Below are 16,027 nucleotides of genomic sequence, written 5' to 3' on the forward strand. Positions count from 1 at the left end.
AAAAGGTGATGTCTTTCAAGCAGTCAGGGGCCACATAAAATGATGTGGCGGGCCCGATTTGTCCCGCGGGCCTTGTGGTTGACACCTGTCCTCTACACCCACGACATCCGCATCCGTTACCTGCACTCGCGTCACATCACCTCTACTTGGGCTCGCCCAACAACATGCGGTGACCCCTCCGCTCCTGCGGCGTCGTGGACGTGCATCGGGAGTCTGGTCGACCGTGTCGGCGTCTAAAGATGTTACACAAGCGTCCGCTCTTTCCACGTTTCTGTAATTTACTCTTTCTTCAACCAGATGATGTAATGCAAAGGGTTTTTAAAGCACCTCCACCTGCCTCTGCTGTCGGAGAGTTAGATCGACTTTTGACAGTATCTATCCATCTCCTGTGTCACGGCTGTCCCTTTTTCGAGTTGCGTCTCGGATAAGGACGTGAAAGGTTGGGTGAGAAATGACGGAGAGAAATGATAATCGCGCTTTTCTCTTTTTCTATCTGACACAGAAAGTCTGAATCAGGGAAACCAAACAGTCTCCTGAGACGTCGGGTGTCAGCAGGTCAGACCGTTTTTCTCCTCAAGCTTGTTCGCCGTCTGAGAAGCTACAGTGAGGAAGACTCGCGCGACTCAATGGAATAGTTTGAGCGACTTCCTCTTAACTCGGCGATCGGACTCCACTCGTCGGGTCTGGCATGGCGCGCGTGCTCGCAACTCCCCTGTGATCTCGGCTAGAGGTGCTCGTTGTCAGGATGTCTTTGCGACATCGCAATCGCCGAGGCGACATGTTTCTCCTCCCAATTCTTGTGTTCGACGAGCCCAACCGGTCTCAGAAGACGACGGCTTTCGGCGGCAGCCATGCGGCGCCGTGCTCCGCGGTTCACGGTCCTGGCATGTGAGATGGACGGGAACATGTTCTCATTGTCAATTGTGGATCCAGCATAAATGCATCTATATGTTTATATCTTGCTGAAATTGGCACTTTAAAAAATAAATAATTCAGTGGGTATACTACACCATGCAGCGAACATAAAGAAACACATGTTTTAGAGATGTTAGCCGGGCTGGACTGGACTTCCAGAAATAACATTGACAAATTGTATTCGCGACATAATTCGTCCCACTAATGAGTTTGGTGGTCCCTCCTTTCCTTTCCTTTCCTTCCTCTGAAGGCACTTGTCCTTGGTTGTTTCTAGTGAAATGTTCCCACAAGGATGAATTAAAATGAAACTTCAGTCCATGTTACCCGCAGGATGATTCATGGAATCTGTGGTCGCCCTCTAACTTTTCATCCAGCGCAAACATCAAGCCAATGTTTTAATTTATCCAATATTTTGGCTTTTGATTAAATACACGAGAAAGTAGCATTAAATAATCTATTAAATAATTAATAGGTTAAACAGATTACAATTTAAATGCGATTTTCACGGCTCTTATTTACTATGTACAACAACCAAGACCACTTTCCTTCCATTCGTTTCCGTCTCACACCTGTGAGGTTTATTCGCTTCATTTGCCTCATTGGTGCCAGACGCGCCGGAGAGAGGCTCATATCCATGGAAACGGTTATCATTTCCACCCTCCACCGTGGACGTGATCACTATTTCTGCTTTATACTTATTGTGGAACTGGGGCGGGGCATCTCATCGCTGATTGGCTTTTGCGACACAGCGTTTTTTCGCCCTAATTGAAAAAAGTCAACCTGGCAAATGAGGCACATTTCTCTCGACGCCTGGCGGAAATTTTCGTTATTTAAAAAAAATCTCATCGCTTTTGGTGCGAACGTAGGATTGGGGAGAGGAGTGAGCAAACTTAAGCTCCACGCATCTCCATTCCTGATGACGCGCTTAATCATGTTATTTTGGACTAAAATAATCCTAGCCGAAGCATTAAGAAGCAGCTCTGAGGGAAGTTAGATGTGTTGGCGTACGTGTTTTATATTGTACATACATGTTGCTATTCTGCTGTCTTCAATGTCTTTTTTTAAATATCTATCCTGCTATTTGTACATTTGTAAATTACATGTATGGACGACGAGAGTGTAAATGAAACCGGAGTAAAATTACATGTATGTGCACCACATACATGGCCACTAAAAATGATTTGGATGGGGGGGGACAAGACAAGGTGACAGAGTAGATGGACGAAACCCTGTCAGCGAATTAACAACTCAGTGGCGGCTTTTACACGGCCACGTCTTCACTCCTGTCACTTGAGGGTGGGAGGGAGCTGAGACTTCTAACACGCTACTCTTTTGACCTCCTCCTCCTCTCACATTTTTATATACCACAGGGACAAGGATCGTAAAAAGTTACATCGAAGATTTGAGTGGGTCTCAACGGTGGAAATATGGAAATAAGCTTATGAAAGTAAAAACAGACTTTGAGAAAAATAACTAATTGAAATGAAAGCTGAGAGCCATGTTTTAAATATGTATTGGATTGGAATGTTTTATTTACTTATTTCAATGTTTTACATTTTGAGTCTCAAAGAATATCCAAACTCAATAATGTCTTCTATTTATTCTCGATTGTCGGATTTGGCAAAAGATTCAGAGTTTTATTGGACGCAGACTCCCAAATTCAACGTTGGAGGGATGCTCCTTGGCCCCCTCACTACTTTGCCATATTCAAGGTTAAACACCAACGGTAAATCAGCAGAAAAATGAATATAATCCTGTAATGAAGAACTTCAGACGATGTATCTCTAATCCTCACGTGATATTTTAGTAATATCCTTCCAACAGCAACAGAAAACAGTGCGGCTGCTCGGTGTTTATGGCCCAGTGAGGGAATTGTTTACACTCAGAGGCAGTGACTCGTCTGCCCTCTGCCAAATTAACAACATATGCGCAGATCATAAATCCCATGACATTTCCCATGTATATCTTTGCCACTGACTGCGGGCTCCTCGCAGTATGTCACCATTAATGGAACCTGCACCCCCATAGATTCAGACTTTTTGTTCTCCGCCCATCATCGCCACATCTTCCTGCTCCTCGCCGCACCGATTGGACGCTGCCCTCAGACGGCTTTTGCAAAACCACGACTCGCACTGTTTGTTCCACGCTATACGGCGTGGTGAGCGGGCCAATGGTATCGCTCCGGTATGTGACTTCGAAAAACATCAGGCGTGTTTGCGGAAAATGTTGAAATGCCCCGAAAAGCAGGTAATTGGATGCAGCCCTGCGGCGACTCTCAGCCCTCAAAGAGGCCGGGCGGCATGGAGAGAAACCAGGTCACAGATTATTGTGCTGGACAGTTGATTGGCATCTTCTCTCAACTTCTTCGGGGCATGTTTTCTCCTGGCAACTGAAACTTAAGTTTCTCCAGACGAACACTGTTTCAGAGGATTATCCTCGCACTCCTGGCAATATGATAGATCGATAGATATATACTTTATTAATCCCCAAGGGGAAATTTGTCGTCACAGTAGCAGCACCAATAAACTAAACACACAAGAATAAAAAATAAAAAATAAAAAAACAGGGATGAAAGATATAGGAGTATACAAAGTAAAATATAAAATATATATATATAACATATATGCATACACAATACACAATACTAATGACAACTTAAATTAAATATAAAAATATCAGCCCTTTAGAGCCGTGTGTGTGTGTGTGTGTGTGTGTGTGTGTGGGGCGGTGTTATCTCTCCTTCTCTTATGGCCAATATGCTCTTAGACTTTCTGAATATACATATGTGCGTGAGTTAGTGTGTGTGTGTGTGTGTGTGTGTGTATGTGCATGTCCAATTGCGCATGTGACCGGCAGATGAGAAGCAAAACTTCCATCCCAAGTCCCCCTGAGCGCCCCTCCAACATCACCCCATGGGCTTTGTTTTGATCCCCTCGCCAGTGATTCTCCACAGCCACCTCTTAAGCTCCCGTGCACACTGTGCAGTGTGTGTGTGTGTGGTAAGAAGGGGGGGGGGGAGAGCCCCCTCAAGCCTTTTGTGCTCCAAATTTACACCGTCTTGCCCTTATTCCCGCTGCCAATTCCTCCCCTGCTCGTCGGTCCGTGGATGCGGCGCGGGGCTTATAACTTGGCTCTTCTTGCCGCTCGCTCCGCCCTCAGAAGCCTCCGAGGCACATTCTCCTCTCACTGCCTCTTCACTGCCCGAGGCCTTTTTTGTTTTGCTTTTTTCAAAGTACGCAAGCTTGCCGTTGCTCTCGTCCTCCTTGCTGCGAATCCTCGACGAGACTCTTCCGCAGGAAGTTCTTCTGGGAGTTCGTCAGTCTGAGCTGAGCGACGGCTGCGTTGGCGCGCCGGAAATATACATCACAGAATACACAAGAAGAGGTTGTTCAGGTAGCATCACCACAACAGGGCCCAGCGTGTGTTACGCATATCACATTATTTAATGGATTCCTAGTCTGAGTTCCGGGAGCGACGGCATATTTCTTGGTAATGGAATATCAGAAGTGACTTTTGCATGAATGTGGCCATTAAAATCCCCAGAAAGATGCACGAAGGCACACGTACATAATCGTGCCGACACAATGAGTGACTTCACTGTAGTTGGTTTAACCCTCCTGTTACTTTTAGGGTCAATTTGACCCCATTCAATGTTTAATGTCGGTGTTCTTTGGGGTCAATTCGACCCCAGGCTGTTTTTCACTGTGTCAAACATATAAGAAATATCAACTTTTTTATATATTTAAAGAGCTATTTAGGTAGTCAACAAACAAACATAAAGTACCTCACACTTAAACTTGGGAAGCAATATTAATTCTAATAATTTTCTAGAGGTTTTAATTGCTGGGGTCAAGTTAAAATATGTTAGTAAATGTGAAGGTAACAGGAGGGTTAATCTGCACGGTTTTACTCAGTGATTAAACTCCCTCTTTTCATTTTAATCTCTCTATACATTTGACATTTGTCTTTTCTCTCTGAGGCTGCCAGACTTCATGACTCAACAGCCGCAGCAGCAGCATGGAGGCCCATTTCATTGTGTACACCCATACAGGCCTCTCCACTCAGCAACGAGGCCACCGAAATGCCTTCAGGGTACATTTAGTGCAGTTTAAGTGCTCTGGACACGTTAATGTGCTTCCTACAAGGATAACGTGTCTCCAGTGTGCTTTTATGTATTTGTCAGGGCAATAATTTCTGCTTTGCACTGAATTTTGGCCAACGTCCAGATTACTGCACCTAATCAGCTTAATATGAAGTGCAGCAGATATTGTTGAGTGCACAAGACACAAGGTGTGGCGTGGATGGCCGTTGCTGGCTGTTAAACCACAAAGATCCTCAGAAAAACAGAAACATCTTTATATTCAGTATTTAACTGCAAGATGCAGTAAAGGTCCAGCTTTGTTTCCCATTATAATACTTAACACAAGTGTAGATACAATGGCCTTGGACACATTTTATGCAGTATTGTCTTTGATTATATTCTAGTTCATCTGTCTGTCAGGGCGGATTTACAGCAATAATAAACTATGCATCTCCCCTGGAGTCAGGATTTTTGAAAAACTGAAATAGGAAGTTCCCCTCTTGACCCTGAACAAAGACTCGCCCCTCTTGGTTACTGTTGCTATGCCTGTCAAGCCTTCTCTTCCAGCACATATGCACATTACAGTGATAACGGCGACAGACTCACCGATACAGATTCTGAGTCCATTTATTGAACACTGAGTCCCAGATTTCCGACAGATGAAAACCAGGCTCCTCATTTCCAGCCCGGCAGATTTGATCAGATGTGGCTGCAGATGAATTGTAAAGAGGCGTGTGCATGCTCCTTAGCCTTGGAAGTGATACAGGTAGTGATGTGGATAGCATGCTAGTGGTGGCAGATAAACACACATTGTAATGAATCATTTCAATATTTTTATTATGATATAAAGATTGATATGTAGCTGTTTTATGTTTGATTATCAGTTGAATCATATTTTATCTCTCACAAAATATGATACGAAAGTAATTGACATCATTTGAAGATCGGATGTACTTGGCACATGGCACATTAACGACAAACCAACCAACATGGAGAACGGCCATCAGGGGGCCTATTGACCCCCATTAATGACGCATAGAGAGCTGCATCCATTCTCCTGGGACACATTACTCAGGAGTGTGTTCATGCGTGTGTGTGTGTGTGCTCACATATGTGTATCTCCCTGTATTCTGACTTCATTTCAAATCCATGCAGGTTTTCTGTCGACGAGGCACTGTGTCACGTGGTTACCTTTTGTGCCTTTGTGTCTGCACGGCAGACATCTTCTTCTTCTTTTTTTTGCCAGAAAAAAGGATGCCGTGCCATTAAAAGCAGCAGCGGTGTCGGCATCAGTGCGGGGATGATGATCGCTGGATGGGACTGCGGGGATTACGCACGGCTATAAACTTGACCACAGATCGTAGGGCACTTGAAATGAGCACGGCCACGGGAGATTAGAGGAATGTTGGGGGGGCGGGACTTGCATGAATGACGACCTGGTTAACCTAAAGGCCGGCTGGGGGGCTCAATGCCCGGCTGCCTGGTTTATCTGGTTAGCTGACCTGCCGACTGGCTGGCTCAACGTCGGGCAGGGAAAAGAGCCATCGAGCTCTTGGATGGACGGGTCATCATGTTACGTCGTGAGCCAGAGTCATTTGCAGCATACGGTGTCAGGGCTCTCAAGTTTTGAAGACAGGCAAGAGTGACATTTCCATCAGCACCCCCCAGAACGAAATTTTCGGATATCAGTCAGTCGCGCGCAATTCCAGGATGCTTTATATTCATTGGTTGCTGGATTAAATCTCACCCAGATACAACAGATACAGGGTTTTTTCTGATTGGCTATTGTGTAGCCCATTTTGTTGTTGTTGATTGGCTGATAAGTGGCACCTCACAGCAGAACTCCAGGGGAGCGCTTGATTCCTCCACGGTGAGGGCAGCTCATGTTTGCGCGCTGCGGCACATTAAAACATTAAATAGTTTTTTTCAGCGTGAGAAATACGATGTGTGGCGGGAGTGCGTGACTTAAGACCGAAATGCGTGAGTCTCACGCTCAATGCGTGACACTTGAGAGCCCTGCGGTGTTGCTACAGCAAATGCTAATCAAAGAGCAACTCACTTCTCGATTACGAGATGCATCGAGGATGTTAGCGTACGAAGCCACGCAAGCACGGCAGCGCCGCAGCTGTCCCCTTTGACGACGGTTGACGTCAAAGCTCCACAGACAGGTGTCTCTCTCTGGCACTCATCTCTGGCGGAGACACCGCATGCATAATGAACACTCGGTTGCCAGATCGAGAGATATACTGCCGGGGCGAATGGAGTCCAACAGCCCTGCAATAAAATAAAAAAATAGCTTTCGTTAAGGTTATCATGTCGAGTTCCTGTTCCGACGTGTGAGAAGCTGGAGTACGTGCTGCCGAGTTGTGTTGCGTTTTACTGAGATGCTTTCTTATATTTAGTCGACCCTCGTTTGTATAAACGGAACAAACGACATTTAAACTTATGAGTTTTAATGACATCATGCAAAAACAACGTACTCGCTTTTGTTGAGCAACTGGACGACACCGAAAGGATTATTTTGGTTCCCCTAATTTAGTTGTCTGTTTTTAATTTATTTGGTTTTTAATTTATTTATTTTCCATTTTATTTTTTATTTTAATATATACTTTTAAATGTAATATTGTTTTTTTGCTCTTCCACTTGTTTTGCTTTGACTCTCTGTGGAGCACTTTGTAAACATTGTTTTTAAAGGTGCTATATGAATAAAGTTATTATTATTATTATTATTATTATTAATCCCTATCAACGAGGGAGATTTCTGACGTGAGATTTAAAAAAAACTATTTGATTCATAATGTGAAACCCTCCACCTAAACGGCGCTGGCTAACGCAACTCAAACTTAATTTACATTTCCCATGGCGACTGGAAACTAATAACAGCGGCGGACTCAGTGAGGGCAACGTGATTGATTTCATTTAATATAACACTCCGACTGATCTGTATCCACACACCAAGTTTGGTTTGAATTCAAAGCAAAGATTCACAACAGCAAGAGTAAATATAAATATCTTTTAACACTGTATACTAACAGTATACTATTACATGGACTGCAATTTAAAGACTTGCGAGAAACACGATACCTGGTCTCTAACTAAAGTGCACTGAAGTAATGAAACCACTCAGTTACATTAGCATTGAGCTTTAATATCACATTAGCATTGACGCGGATTACGTTTCACGCTTAACGTGCACGTGTTTCTGTCCCGACTACACACATTGTCTCTCTCTCTGCTTCTATCCAACCCCCCAACACACAAAGACGAGTTCACCAGGTGTAAACACCGACGTCTGAGGCAATGCGTCTGCTCTCCGAGATTAGAAGAAGAAGAAAAAGTAGTCGGCCCTGGATCGCTTTGTTCTCTCGTCACGCTGGGAAAGATTTAGTGGCGAGTATCTGAATCTCGATCTCCGAGTAGTACGACAACACGCGGGCGGCTGAATGAAGGCCGCACAATGCGCCATTGTGAGGGGCAGCGACGGGCCTCATTAGCCGCCCGGCATCCCGGTTATCTGATCTCCATGACTTGTACCAACGCTTGCGACGAATGACTCACCTCGAGGATCAAAGGCTCGGGTTGTCAGCCCGCCCGTCAAAGCCACGTCTCCTTGACGAAGTGATACCAACGATGTGCCAACGTGCGAAACTAAACGCGCTCATTTGATATCGGAGCTGTTCTGGTCAGTGTTAGTCAGCACCGGCGCTCCGCGCTTTGATGATCTTCGTTAAACCGGAGACGTCCAGTCATAGCGAAGCAATTTGAGACAGACAATGATGCTTTGACAGGGTTATTATCCCTTTTTTAAATTTTTAATCAGGTAGTTCACTTCCTCTTGTTTTTTCTCATGACCTCCGTCAGATCCTTGAGGTTAAATTTAGAGTTTAATGTGTAGAGTATCTTCAGGACGTGAAGTAAAGGTGACTGTTGGCTTAGAGTGCTGCAGGATTGGGTCCTAAAACCAGGAAATGAGTCAGTTTCTGCACTTCCGGGTTTTGGCTGCAGGCTGTGGTTAACACAAGCATAAAAGATTTTAAAAGTTTTTTGGTCCTACGGTATTAAAAATAGGCCAGTAGATATCGCTCTCGTGGATTTAAAAACGTTTACGTGTTTTTTTTAAAAGGCGTTTGCTCCCAAGCGGCTAAATCAGGTGACAGAACATCATCACGCCGTTATCGCCGCCTCGTCGTTCACGTTTGTTTATAGCATGACGATAGCGTTTTACTTCCGCCATGGTTTCTAATCCATAAAAGCGGTGTTCCTTTGTGAAGAATATAAATGTATCTCACATGTACACTACCGTTCAAAAGTTTGGGGTCACTTAGAAATGTCTTTATTTTTCAAAGAAAAGCACTGTTTTTTCAATAAAGATAAAATTAAAATACACTCTATTGATTATTCGTATGATCGCAAGAATCTCAATCAATCGGGCCACCACTCCCATCAGAAGAATGTGACCTGGCTAGCGTATCGTGTCCGCTGTTTGTTTGTTATCAGCCCAACCACCTCTCTTGTCCTTCTGCATTACCAAAATTTCAAGAAAGATTTGTTGAATTTGAATATTTTGCATTTTTTTTTACCTGATTTTTTTTCACACTTTGTGGTTAATTCGCTGTTACCCACACACAGTCCGCGGTCATCATTCCTAAAAAACAGTTTTTTCTCTATCGACCATGGGGGACACTAAACTATTTTATACTTGTTGACTTTGTGTGGAAATACGAAACAAATCAGAAACATCAAGCCGTGTCTGGGTTCATCATATATGATCAGCTCCGCCTCCAGCGGACGACCGTGTCTGATGTCGCTGGTCGCTGCTCTTCATTCATTCAGGACAGTGACAGCAGTGTGGTGCTGGTGTGCTGTTCCATGGAGCCAGTGTTTTATTTTGTTTTGAAATGAATCAAAAGTAAAGGCAGACATTTCGACGGATGGGCCAATGGCTGCGTTCTTCTTCCATTCCTCCCAAGTTTCCAGTTCAGTTCCTTTTGTGAAAAGTGATTGATTTTGAAAAAGAAAAAAAAAAAAAAAAAATTGAATTGGTGTGTGTCGGTACCTCGCCCACAACCCATCCGATCAAACACAAGTCAACATGAGAACACAGTCCGAATAGCTCAAGCGAGTAGATGCATGACAAGTTGATGATTTGAAGTTAGTGAGCTGATAAGCCCATATTCTGAACATTCTGGCCATATTGACAATGCATCCAACAATGAGGCACAGTATAATCACTTTATGCACTGAGTTGCTTCTGAAATCGTCTTTCAGGATATAATGGATATAATAGCAGAGCTCAAACAGAAGAAGCAAACAGCAAGCAAACAAAAATAATGTGGGTTGATGTGAGTTAGAGTTTGTTGTTGGTGATCACGAAATATACATTATTAATTACGAATGTGAATTCTCTAATGACTCTTCTCTGTGGAATAATCTTCTATCTCCATAATATCTCCATAGGTAGAGGCCATCAACTATCACTCTAGTGTTCAGTGTTATTTTGGTACATTGTTTGTCGCCTTAGAAGACTAACTAATGATGAAAAAACTTTTGACAAATTATGTTAGCACAGCTAAAAAAGTTATGCTGGGTGATATAACTATACACTGGCCTTTCCTTTTGAGCCTCCTTTGAGCTTAACAAATTAATACTTCAAAATCATTATTCAAATATCTGTCATTATTTCTAACCTTTTTAATTTATTGACTTAAATAAAATAACATTTTTCATTTTTTGGAAGAAAGAAATTTGTCTGGGTGACAGTTTATTTTCTGCAATAATCCAAAATACCATGGGAAAATCACACTGGCTTTAATCCAGGGAACCCGCGCGATGTTGGCCTTCATACTCATCATGTAATAATCCCTCTGCAAGAATCTTTGCTATATTTCCAAAATGAAAACGGACGTGAACTTCGGTCAGCGAAAACAAGTTCCATGAACAACACGGACATGTTTTCACCTCATAAAGTGTCAAACTGGTTAGGAATCTGTTGCTGGTTAACATAGACATTTTAACTTTGTCTTATAACCCTTTTATCCACTCACAATTTGTCTTCAGAATAGTTTATTGATTTCCGATAGGGGGTTAAATGGATTACCTCCAAAGTTCCTTAAACTTCGCTTCAAGCCTCTATAGACAAGTATTGTAATTTAAAGGTGATTTAAAGTGCCTCCTGTAGCAGCCTGCCAACAGAGAGCTGCTCCCAATCTCCATCAAACTGTTTGCTCCAATTAACCAACTGGATGAATCGGACACTTGAGGCCTCTTCCCTCTGCTTATAATCTATTATTTCACGGATCAGATGTGAAATTTAAGAAATCATTTTCTCTTCAGTTTGAAGTGCTTCCATCCACTTAGACGTGCTTGAGAAAAGTTTCTGGGATCTCGAGGGGTTGGCCAAGGTTTGACAAACAAAGGAGAAAAGTGTACTCGAGGTAAAACAAAGTACAATATTTCCCTTGAGATGGATTCTCAATTCAAAGAACCTTCAGCGTAAAACTCTGACTTGGTTTTCCCCAAACAGTGTTGCACACAATTCAACAATTAAAGATGTTCCAAGTGTAAAGATAACCACCTGCGGCAGAGAGACGAGTGGAAAAAAAAGTCAAGGACGTATCACAGTCTTCATGACAAGAATTTTATTTCCTTTTTTTTGTTTTTTTTATTACATTTTGCATTAAATTAAAGAGTTTTTTCTTCTTCTTTACAACATACATTAAGCTGTGAATCAGATGTTAAGGAAGTGGAGAGAGTAGGGCAAAAAACTTTGTGACATCACAATATCTTACAAGTTTATAAAGTTCAAAAAGGTTGAGAAGAGAGTCGATTTGCATCCAACAGCAGTGTATCATAACAAGGGTGAAAGACAAAAAAGGCACACACCAAAGAACATCACTGTCCACAGCAGCCGTCACAGTCGATACCCCAGTCCGGTCGTAAGAATGTCCAAATCCGACGACGTCACGCGTGTCCTACAGTAGCGCCGTGCCCAGTGCCCCTCCACGAGGGAGTGGCCTCCTGGAGTAAACACGCCCCCTTCGGAAAATAACCTCGGCAGATCCTCACTTTGAAGATCATAGCGTTTTTAAGTAAAGAGGGGGGGGGGGGGGGATAACTGTCTGAAAGGGACAGCTTACTCTCGCCTTGTCCCACTCTGGTGCCCCGTGACCCCTTGACCCCGCCCGGAAGTGCACGCGTCGCTTCTCGTGTTCGCTGTGGATCGAGACATAGTCCATCGAGAAACAGAAAATTGCTTGACATCAAGAAACATTTTTATCTATCTACACATACAACACTAAGGGAGTGCTCCGTTGATTTTAGTGTTGGGGGGGTTGGGATGGTGATCAATACAAATCCTCAAGGAAAAAGGGAACGTGACAGCGGAAATAAAAACGGGGTCAGGTTAGTCAAACTCGGCCATTCACGGAGGCTTTGATAAGGAGTTAGTGAAGCCAAATGAAAACTAAGCTTCCTCAAACTTGTGTCTTACAACAACAAAAAAAGGGGGTTCAATAAATTACATTTCTTTTAGATTATTTGTTTGTTTTTCGAAACGTCAACTTTCTTCACAGGAACCAGCCTGTTTTGCGCGACGGCCTAACCAGCGAGCGTCGCTTAGCACACGGAGAGCCGAGAGCCGCGTGAGAGTGCGGCCTAGCGCTGCATTATTACTGCAGTGTCCAGAAAGACACCCGGACACCGGCCTTCTCGAGGAACACGTGTCACTTGTGCGGTTAATCGGGTCAATCAACCGCCGCTCCAAACCAACAGACGGCAAACAAAACAAACACCAGGGCTTTTAAATCGTATAAAAGAACAAATTGAAAACACTCACAACGTCTTCATCGACACTGCCAGCACAACATAACGGGTTGCTTTAAGCGCATTAATGGCACAATCAGAAATGAACCACAAAGATGAGTGTGTGTGTGTGTGTGTGTGTGTGTGAGAAGCCCTCCTTCCTCTCCTCCCTCCGGACTGTCCGTGTGTGTTATGTCTTGGGACCAGAAATCACAACAATAACACCTACATTCTTTAATTGCATTTTTATCAAACCCGGGAAATATCATGACGTAAGAAAGATGAAAAATAAGAAAACACTACGAGGAGACAAAGTCAACAGCTATTAAAGGAAAAACGTCGTCACTACTTTAGGGTGTAAGGCACAAATGTACATGTGGAAAAAGAAGCAGGCCAGGTGTTTTTGTTCTTTTACCTTTTTTCCCGCCTGCTCGTCGGCGCCCCGCCCACTCAGACGCCCCGCACCGACGTACCGCAAGTTGCGTCTCTTTAGATTTGCGTCATGCAACAGCGAGCTCAGACGGCGCCGGTTAGCCGGCGGCCAATCGGGACGAATGTTACCGACTCACGCAAAATAACCACAGTGCTGATTGGGGGGGAAGGGGGAAGTTTTGTTGTTGTCCGTGATTGGTCTAAAAGGGAACTCTGGTCCACGGAAGTAAAAGTCTCCCCGTCTGGCACAGTTTCAATAAATATCTCCTCCTCGCACACGTCTCACGCTGCAGGTCCCACTGAGACCGAGTGGACCTTCAGCCTTCGAGAAAGTTCTACGGGCTCCAGTTTAATGACTTTAAATACACTTATTCCTCCCCCCCCCCCCCCTCACTTGATTCATCAATATTAAAAGATCTCTTCTCTGTTCTCCCTCTCTCTCTTTCTCTCTCCGAGCCTAGAAAGTTTAGTTTTTTTTCCAAAAGCACTTAATAAAAATAAATACAACAAGCTATTAGTATTAACAGTCATGAGTTATTCAGTAACCAGTACAGTAGAAGATTTCCTCTGGCCCGGGCGGGACTTGATTGCTGTAACACTGAGAGGCTTTTTCACAGTCCGTTTCAGTCCGAGCTCTGAGCGCTCGCTCCCTCAGATTCCCTCGTCCTCGGGGTTCTGGACAACTCTCCGAACCCCCAGCGCTGTCGTCTTGTGTGCTTTTTTTTCTTCCTTTCTTCTTCTTCTTTTTTTCAAATCAGCGTGATAAAGGTATCAAGTCCCGGTTGGCCAAGGACAGCACAAACAAGAGCGCCACCGTCTCGGATGCTACAGGGCGCCGTCGGGATGAAGCATCGTCTTCTGCTTCAGGAGCGCACGCGTGGTGGGGGGGGGGGAGTCGACGAGAAACAAATGACCACAACCATGTTGTATAATATGTACATATTTATATAAAAAGAAAGTGGTTTCCTTAAAAAAATAAAATAAAGTGTCGCACTGTACTGTACACCAAAAACAAACAAACAAACAAAAAAAACACTAAAAAGAGATGCAAGTTGTACAGTATTCCCAGTTTTTTTCTCTCGTTTTGGAAAAAGAACCCTTTCACTGCTGTTCACATTGGACCGACCGGACAAGGAGCTGACTATGTGCAGGAGTCACCGGACTTGACTTTTGTGGAGAGTGAGACTACGGAGGGTTTGGGGGGGACGTCGGGCTTCAGATACTTGATGCCCGTTCGAGGCAGGGACCCGTAGGAGCTCATCCCAGGCTGCCGGGACAGAGATATGCCCTGTGCTGTCATTTGTATGGAGTCCACCCTCTGAGGCGCAGGGGGCGGAGTCTCCACGCGGTTGAAGCTTTGATGCCTCGCCAAATGGGAGGAGTTGGACGAGTTGGTGTTGTGCCTCTTGAGGGCGGAGGAGCCGGACGCTCCGGACGCCGATCCCTTCCGGAGCCCGTAGACCGACGAGTGGACCTCCAGGCGCTTGCCCATCTGGGGGACGGCCGGGGTGGGGATGGTGAGCGAGGCCTCTCGCTGGGGCACGCGTGGCGGCAGCACCCCGTCCGGGTCCACCGTGCCGAGGTTGTGACAGGGGCCCTTGACCGTCTTGTACTCCAGGGTGGCCCCCTGGTCGTCCACGACGCCGGGGCCCACGCCCAGGTCGCTGTGGTGGGACTGCTCCACGTACTCGTGCTGGTAGGACTGATGCTGCTGCAGGTGAGGCGGGAGCTGGTGCTGATGCTGCGGCAGAGGCAGGACCACCACGCTGGGGATGTGTCCCGGCGAGGCCCTCAGGGGCAGGTCCATGGAGATGACGGGCGAGCCCATCGACGGCATGTCCTTGGTGCAAGCGTTGATGAGGTTCTGGTTCCTCTCCCACTCCCGGCTGCCCCGGCCCGGTTTACGCCGCGGCTGCATGGGGGTGGACTCTGGCGTCGGCAGAGCGGCGAGGTCCAAGTGGTGCTGGTCCGCTTTGATCAGCATCTTCCCGTTGGGCGTCAGCCTCCCGTTGTGCATCAGAGGGGCGAGGATGGCCTCGGGGCAGCCGTCTTTGGCCTGCGTCTCAAACAGGCCCGTCAGCTTGGTCACGCTGTTCATGGAGCCGCGGCGGGAGTGGAGGTGGCGGTTGTCCTTCTCCTGGCGGCCCGTCAGGTCGACGTCCCGCCGCCGGTGGTCGCAGACGCAGTAGACGACGATGCCAGAGAAGACGGCGCCCATGGCGAAGGCGAGGATGACGGCGATGGCCAGCAAGGTCACGGGAACCAGCTGGTCGCGACCCTTCTGGTAGCTCTCACGGATGACACCTGGAGAGAGATGCGGAGAGGACGTTGAGACCGGCGGAGGTTAAAACTTGCCGTGGGGAGAGACGCTGGGAGAGACGCTTATTTATAGAAAAATAATCGAGAAACAATATTGAAAAACTAGAATCAAAAGATATTTTCTGGGTAAAAAGATTAGAGGATTGCAATAATTTCATTGAAGACATGCAAATGAAGACGGGTTTATCCCATCGAAAATCCAATTTTAGAGTGAGAAGGCGTTTCGTAGGGGTGATTATAATTCACGTTATAAACCCGAGATAAAACCCTCCGCCGAAATGAAAAAAAAAAAAGATATGAGCGCAGATGAAGTGAGTCTGAACAAGCCGAACCCCTTTTCTCCTCGCCGGATGCAAACGGGACGACTTTTCATACATCTTGGATCCAATCTCGCGAATCGCAGAGAACGTATTAAAAAGCCTCCGACGAGGCGTTAATAAATCCGACGAGCCGTGTTATCGGCGTCTTGTGAAAGCGGCA

At 45.4% G+C, this 16,027-nt stretch overlaps 1 protein-coding gene across 4 annotated transcripts in view; it reads right to left on the reverse strand.

Moving 5' to 3' along the window:
* Positions 1-11,619: 11,619 nt before the first annotated feature.
* The window catches only part of sema6a (sema domain, transmembrane domain (TM), and cytoplasmic domain, (semaphorin) 6A), a 107,095-nt gene continuing 102,687 nt past the window's right edge, over positions 11,620-16,027 (reverse strand). For all 4 annotated transcript variants that reach the window (XM_056418153.1, XM_056418150.1, XM_056418152.1 and 1 more), the window contains one exon: positions 11,620-15,532. In XM_056418153.1, the coding sequence (XP_056274128.1) occupies positions 14,370-15,532 (1,163 nt within the window). In that variant the 3' untranslated portion in view covers positions 11,620-14,369. The remainder of the gene's footprint in view (positions 15,533-16,027) is intronic.

This window comes from Pseudoliparis swirei, chromosome 7 (assembly GCF_029220125.1).
Source record: "Pseudoliparis swirei isolate HS2019 ecotype Mariana Trench chromosome 7, NWPU_hadal_v1, whole genome shotgun sequence".
Taxonomy (NCBI): domain Eukaryota; kingdom Metazoa; phylum Chordata; class Actinopteri; order Perciformes; family Liparidae; genus Pseudoliparis; species Pseudoliparis swirei.